Source organism: Prunus avium, chromosome 1 (assembly GCF_965620075.1).
Source record: "Prunus avium chromosome 1, drPruAviu1.hap1.1, whole genome shotgun sequence".
In the NCBI taxonomy this organism is placed as follows: Eukaryota; Viridiplantae; Streptophyta; class Magnoliopsida; order Rosales; family Rosaceae; genus Prunus; species Prunus avium.
In genome coordinates this window covers 18,678,160-18,685,770 of record NC_142284.1, presented here as the reverse complement: position 1 = coordinate 18,685,770, position 7,611 = coordinate 18,678,160, and the positions used below count along the sequence as shown (strand labels likewise).

The 7,611-nt window shown below is 37.5% G+C and overlaps 2 protein-coding genes across 2 annotated transcripts in view; one reads left to right on the top strand and one right to left on the bottom strand.

Annotated features, from left to right (window-relative positions):
* Positions 1–3,078: 3,078 nt before the first annotated feature.
* On the top strand, positions 3,079–4,274 carry GUN4 (protein GENOMES UNCOUPLED 4). Its single transcript, XM_021949640.2, has one exon. It carries the CDS (start codon positions 3,344–3,346, stop codon positions 4,145–4,147), a length of 804 nt encoding a protein of 267 aa, XP_021805332.1. The 5' UTR covers positions 3,079–3,343; the 3' UTR covers positions 4,148–4,274.
* A 1,957-nt stretch (positions 4,275–6,231) lies between these two features.
* The window catches only part of LOC110749538 (glycosyltransferase family protein), a 9,102-nt gene continuing 7,722 nt past the window's right edge, over positions 6,232–7,611 (bottom strand). Inside the window, exons 11-12 of the mRNA XM_021949647.2 lie at positions 7,233–7,336; positions 6,232–6,582 (exon numbers count right to left, since the gene is read on the bottom strand). Coding sequence (XP_021805339.1) covers positions 7,244–7,336 — 93 coding nt within the window. The 3' untranslated portion in view covers positions 6,232–6,582; positions 7,233–7,243. The remainder of the gene's footprint in view (positions 6,583–7,232; positions 7,337–7,611) is intronic.

Here is a 7,611-nt window from a genome sequence, read left to right as displayed (position 1 = left end):
ATTGTGATAACAAGTCAGCGATCGATATTGCCCATAATCCAGTTCAACATGATCGAACTAAACATGTCGAGGTGGATAGACATTTCATCAAAGAAAAAATTGAGAACAAGACCATTTGTCTACCTTTTGTAAAATCAAAAGATCTGTTAGCGGATGTCTTAATAAAAGCTGTATGTGGATGAGTGTTTTATGACTCACTTACCAAGTTGGGAATTGGTTATGTGTATGCACCAACTTGAGGAGGAATGTTGACGTGAGTTAACCTACTAAATCAAGGAGATTTATTTCCTAAGTTAATTAGGTGATTTATTTCCTTGTTTCATATAGTTGACACATCTTAATTACTGTATCTATTTTCTTATAAAGCACCCTTGTAAACTCCTATATATACCTCCTTATGGAGAAGAATACAATTAACCTAAAGTATTCAAACCATATTCATATGTTAGCATGATGCAAGCGGTTAAAGTAATGAATTTTCTTAAGACCGTATATTAGAAGGAAAGATTACTGAAAGAGGAGAGATTGGAATCCAAAAAAGAAAGAAAAAAGAGAATGGAGAGAAATGGCGGTGGTGGAGTTGTATTGGGTTGTGATACCCTCCACCTCTAGGCCCACAACGGCCGCCACTGCAAGTACTTCGCCGCCCTCTTATCCGATCGATGGCAACGCCACCCCCAAAACTATTATGGTTTTGGTCCATGTGGCTTCAAGACCCACAGCCACCAAAACTGGTCACAACCTCTTCGATCGACTTGAAAGGCGGGGAAGTATCAATCTCCTACCTCAAGCTCCCCCTCCTTATCCCAACGAACTAAGGGACATGGAAGCTCACCCTCCTTTTCTCTATCTTTAAATTTTATTCTTAAAATGAATGAATTTTTTAATAATTTGTTGACCGAATTATCCCTCAACATTCTTGAATTGCTTCAAATTGAAACCGCAAGGACAAAATTGATACGACAAGGACCAAAGTGGTAAACGTGGCAAACTACAGGGACCAAAAATGACTTTTGCCATATTATTTCAAAGTGTTTATAGAAAAAAAAAAATCATATGAATAATACACTTCTTGTAAAAGCATTGTTGTAACCTCAAATATTTTCTCCACAAGAAGGAAAATACATATCATAATATTATAGTATTTGCTTGATCCTACTTATACTCTAACACCCTAAATCTTACATAACATGTGTTGCCTCCACCACCGTGGGAGACGAGAACATGACTTCTATCCCTGTCGTGGGAGACGAGAATAGGTTGGGTGTAAAGCTTCATGGGGATGTGATTCAATGTGGTTGTGCATTTTGGGGTTGGGGCAAACTTGGGTGGCGATGATGGAGGTTGGGTTATAGGGAGGTGGTGACTGGCTAGGGTTGGGGCAAACGGGTTGAGAGGAGAAGGGATGAGAGAGAGTATTTTAATTTAAATTTTTTTTTATATACGAATTTTTTTAAATAATTTATGGACCGAAAATGTTCCTCAATAAGTAACGGCAGCTAGAAGAATTTAACATAAATTGGGCAATGTCCTCGAATTGCTTCTTTTTTTTTTTGGTCGAAATCATATCTCATTTCATTAAAACGCCAAATAGGCAAGTGTACAAAGCACAAACCAATGGCACAATAGAACCATAACACAACCGGGAAAGAACATCTAAACTCAAACTTACAATAACATAAAAACACTCAAAATAAAACAACACACATAATCCAGTGGCCCACCCCAAATACAATCATAGCCCAAAAATAAGCATTCAACCCAGTTCATACCCAAAATTAGAATTTTGGCAAACCCTAGCCTAAGCACACAAAAGCCGCCGCCGTTGACAAGAGAACAGGGAGCGCACCACCTCGGCAGAAAGTGAAAGGAGATTTCACCACCACACAAAACAGCATAGCTGCACACAAAAGACCCACAAATCTGCCACCAAGACCAGAAGTTCCTCAAACCACAAAACCATATCAACTCAATGACAACCACCCATGAATCACCAACTCCACCAAGCTTGAACCCGCCTATGCCCCACAGAGAATGTAGCAACCAATCAAAGCAATACCAAGGGAAGTGAAAACCCAAAGCCCAAAGAAATAAGAGAGTGGAAGGTGGTGGTGCAAGCACCAGAGCAAGAGCTCTATACACCTTCCGATGGGTACGCAAGAGATTGCGTTTTGGATTAGCTTCTACAAACCGCAGGAGAGGCTATATCAAAGAAGGAGGAAAGGAATCCAAGGGGTAGATGGAAGATGCTTGGACAAAATTGGATTTAGTGAGAGGTTGATGGAGAATTGGGGACTCATAATTAAAATAAGACATAAAGTCTCATATCCACCCACAAGAGTTGAAAGAGATCACCAAAGAAAGCAAAGAGGGAAGAAATGGTGAGAATGGTGGAGGGTGTTGTGAATGGTAGAGGGAAGAGAGAGGAGAGAGGAGGAGAAAGAGGGTTGAGATGATAGTAGAGAGGAGAGGCAGTGACCTCCTCCTCTCCCTTGTTGAGAAAGGGGCGGCTGGGTTTCCTAGGGTTAGGAGAGAGAGAGAGAGAGAGAGAGAGAGAGAGAAAATTTGAGAGAAATAGTTGGTTTTGATGTTCTCGAATTGCTTGGAATTGATAAATCACATGGATGAAAGTGACTAAATTGAAATCACATGGACCTCAATGGTAACCAAAAAAAAACCACAATTGTGACTAAATTTCATTTATTTATTTATTCAACAAAATTATTACGCAAGTCGCATATTTAAAATAAAATGGACTTTTGACTGAGAAGCATAAAACACCTCCTACATCGAGACATTTGAAATTACCAGAAAAGGAAAAGTGAAACGTTCTCTCACCCTAATAAATAAGCCAAGGGATTTTTATTTTTATTTTTTTCCCACCAAGGGATATCTGTTGGAGTGTTCATTTTTTTCTTGGCAGACCCAAAAAGGAAAAAAAAAACTTCATATTTGTCTTCTTGTCATTGTGCCACTTGGTTATTTTCTATGGGCCCCTATCAATGTGTAACTAAAAAGTGAATTTCATATACCCATTGATTTTATATATATATTACATGTGTATAGGAGGATCAAGCCTCACCCACATCTAGCCAATCAAAGTTCTCACTTCTATTGCTCCTCATCACCTCTCCAATTCCCTCTTCACTCATTTCTTATCTGTCATATATCAATCTCAAAACTCACCAACACAACACATCTCTCCATATCTCTAAGCCCATCTCCTCCCTTCCCCTTTGGCCCTCCTAACTTCTCCTACTTCTCCTCCTTCTCCTCCTTCACCACCACCACACACGCAACTCTCTCTCTCTCTCTCTCTCTCTCTCTCTCTCTCTCTCTCTCTATGGCAACCAAGCCTTTCCAATCCATATACCACAATCACCACTCACTCCTCAACCACCACCACCACAACCACCACATAGAGATTGCTCCTTCCACCCTCTCCTCCACTCTCTTCCTCAAACCCACCACCACAAACACCCCAAACACCATAAGCACTTCTTCTCTCTCCTCCACCAAAACCTTCTCAATCTCACCCACCACTTCACTCTCCACACCCTCCTCCACCCAAGCCATCTCCTTTGACCTCCTACAGCAGCACCTCTCCACCCAAAACTTCCGTGAAGCGGACGAAGAAACGCGCCGCCTCCTCATCGTCCTGGCCGGAGAACAGGCCCAGAAGCGAGGCTACGTCTTCTTCTCCGAGGCTCAGTTCATCTCAGAAGCCGACCTCAAGGCCATTGACGACCTCTGGAGGCAGCACAGCAACAACAAATTTGGGTACAGCGTCCAGAGAAAAATATATGGCAAGGTGAACAATGACTTCACCAAATTCTTCATTAAGGTTGGGTGGATGAAGAAGCTGGACACAGAAGTTGAGCAATACAACTACAGAGCCTTCCCCAATGAGTTCATCTGGGAGCTCAACGAGGACACACCAGAAGGCCATCTGCCATTGACGAATGCTTTGAGAGGAACCCAGCTGCTCAAAAGCATTTTAGAGCATCCAGCTTTCAAGCCCACAGAGGAAGAGCTGCTTCAGGCCAAGGCTGCAGGTGAAGACATGGGCAATGGAGTTACAGGGTTGAAAGGGTTCATGGATGGCTCCAAAAGCAAAAGAGTGCTCAAATCAGACTATAGCTTTTGAATTTGAAATATGATCAATTTGAATGTTCTGGAACTTACCCAGTACCAATATTTGCACAGGAAATTAAAATGACATTTGGGGTTTTTGTAACAATTAATTAATTAATTAATGTGCTTGGTTGATGATTGCTTCTACTTCTTAAAAAAAATTCTTAACATTTTTTGTGAGAAATGGGATAGTACTATTTTGCTATTTTCAGGCTAGTCATAGATTGTGACCTGGAAAATCAAACACGTATAAATCAAACATAAATAACATATATAAATTGACTGGGAATAGCGTGGTTTTACACAAGTGTTTCTCCTATAAGAGGCATGATTTAAGTGAAAATATTATTGTTTATATAAAATATGAATGAGCAGCAGATGCAGAGCAGAAGACTATGTGAAATGTGCCCAATGGAAAGCAGGCTGCAAATGTGTAGAACTTTACAGAGCGTTTCATTTTGGCGTTTCGAAACGATGGAGAAGACACATCAAAATCAGACCCTGCCCTACTCTGTCTTGCTGGTTGTCGTTTTGTGATATTTTTATATTGGCCTTGTAAATGGGAAAATGCTGCTTTTGCTTTTCAGTATATATGCCATTGCGCCAGGGCATACATATAACCTCGAGCTATAAGGATTTACTCATGGCATTCAACTGTCATTAATATAGATTTATATAGGAAATTATAAATCGCGCATCAATAAGGATTGCTGACAACAAGACTCGAATATTATAAGAAAGGAGACCTTATCAATTGAAACTAACCCTGATTGGTGTGTGGCATAGAAATTAATTACAAAGAAGGAGCATTACAATTTACGGAAGACTTGAACATTATAAGGAAGGAGAAGTATATATTATCGACCGACCGTCCACCAAATTGGGTGGGTCTGAATTAATTTACAAAAGCACAGACATATGGCATTGGTATCACACTGTCTACACATAGATTTTGCTTTATTTGTATCGACCCGTGCTCACAAAGCATGCCATTAGATTTTTCTTTATTTATAATTGCTTTTTATTTTATCTTTATATGTACAAACTTTTGTTGGAAATGAACTTTTATTTCTTTTTTATTTCTTTAAATATTTTTATACTAATGTAGACTATTATTTGTCAGAAGTAGTGTTATTTTGAAATTCTTTCTTTCTCTTTCAGTACAAGAATAATCTAAAGAGGGGACTTTCTTACACAAACTAATTAGGGTGTTATGAGGGGTTTGAACATGAGACCACTAGTCTACAAGTTAAGGCTATTTTCTATTGGACCAGACCCCGTTGACTTTGAAATATATATATTTTCTTTAAATGACAACAACTCGGGGTTATTTGAAAATTTAATCGTAAAGGCCTTTTGTTTGGAACTCCCATGCCACATTGACAATGTGTGTGTGTATGAAAATTCCCCTCTCCTTCCTAAATATGGCAAATAAAACAAAATAAAAAACAAAGGCCTTTTGTTTTATATACAAAAAATTATATATCAAAATTACCCTTAAACAATGACAAATCAATATTCAGATGCCTTAAAAAAAAAAATCAAAATTAAGATCTCCTACACAATAAAATTAAGGATAATTACACAAACGACTCATGAGATTTAACGGATTTTAACAAATCTCTCTCCGCTTTTAAAACCCACCAAAAAAAAACCCCACACATACACCCCCTGACATAACCCCTTTAGAAGAAAATTTAGCTCATAGAATATAACATAATGTAGAGAAAAATCTAATGGCATGCGTTGTGAGCACGGCTCGATATAAATAAAGCAAAATCTGTGACACCAATGCCATGTCTGTCCTTTTGTAAATTAATTTGAAATATTATATGCATGTAGTTCCAATTATACTCCAAAGGGGTACACACACTTGGGCTTATTATTCCTACATGTTTAAGTATTTTTTTAACTTCGGAATGAACAGCCTAATTGGAACTACAACCAAACAATATCTAAGACTTTAAGGGTACTTTGGTACTTTCATACATTTTGTTACTTTTCATGACGTTCATTTTCTACCTTGGTGAACTTAATAACTAAATGTTACGCTTTCAGTCAACTAAATTTAGCAAAAAAATTGTTAACCAATTCAGATTAAAAATGTCTAAACCATTAGAAACTACAATCAAACGTAAATTACAAGACCAATAATACAATTTAGCCACATTTTTGGATCAAATATCCCTCCAAATATCATCAAATCCGAAGAGTCTAGTACCTTGATGTGTTTACCCTTTGACAGACTAATACTATACATTTTCACCCGAAAAAAATATATATTGTACACTGCATGCTAGACAAATATGATCCGTGACACCAAGGAGGCATAGAACACAATGGCGCATGCCCCTCATTCTCTGAGGCCATTACAGCAGAGCCACCACTTGCTTGCGCTCAAATCAAATACCTTATAATCCCCACAATTCATGCCTGTGATGGGAAATCCTGCATGTAAAGGAGATAATAAGGCTAAATTCATAATTTGCTTGTTCTTCATTTTCTTTTGAAACAAAAGGAAATATTTCTTTTGAAGTCACGAAATTTAGTTGGGAGCAAATTTAAAATCAAAGATTAGGAACAGTGAAAGGGATAGAAGAAGTGGTACAACTTGCCCCACCACCCCAAAATAATAAAGAAAAAGAAATAGATATGAGATGGAGAGACAAATATGATTATAATAAATAAAAAAATGATTGATAATGTTCTGTAATGTAAAACAATTGCATATTACATTCTGCAGTTGGGTGCCATTTATCAAAAGCTAATGCAAAAGTAAACTAACTGGTAAAAGCAGCTAACAAAAGGTTCTTTTGCTCATTGCATCATGAAAGATTGTGATATCTGAACTGTTCGAACTTCGAATAATTCTATGTATTGTTACAAAAAATTTCATTTTAAAAAAAAAAAAAAAAAAAAAAAGCTTCACGGTATTACATTAGTTCTGACAATCACATGGGCTTTATAGGTGCTTCAAACCCTTCTGAACTCTCTCAATATATATTTGTTACTAAATTATTTATTACAAGTCATGCAAGGTCTTTTTCTAATCCCTTCAACAGACTTAATTTTCAAAAATCGAAAGAAATTGAACTTACCAGATACTGCACTATGCACAAGGGCAGAGTCTCCTGGTATGCTGATGTGAACCATAACAAGAAAGCATTGATTGTGTTTGAGTAAACAAGCATGCTCCAGGATTCTGAAAGTAATAAGCGATATTAACGCTCCATTGAGTGTCATATACTTCAAGCAAAAGAAAAAATGTCACAACTTTTTTTTACTTTTTTCTGGCTTCCTAGAGAAAAAACATGCTAAACACAAATTCTTCCAATAAGATGTTTCTGGTTCCAATTGTTTCCTTTTTAGCAAAAACAATCAGAACAATGATTGCATCTGAGCTATATGATGTTTAGATCATGGTTTTAAAATTGCTACACTAAATCTTCATAATATTTTGCAAAATTGGCAAGTGTG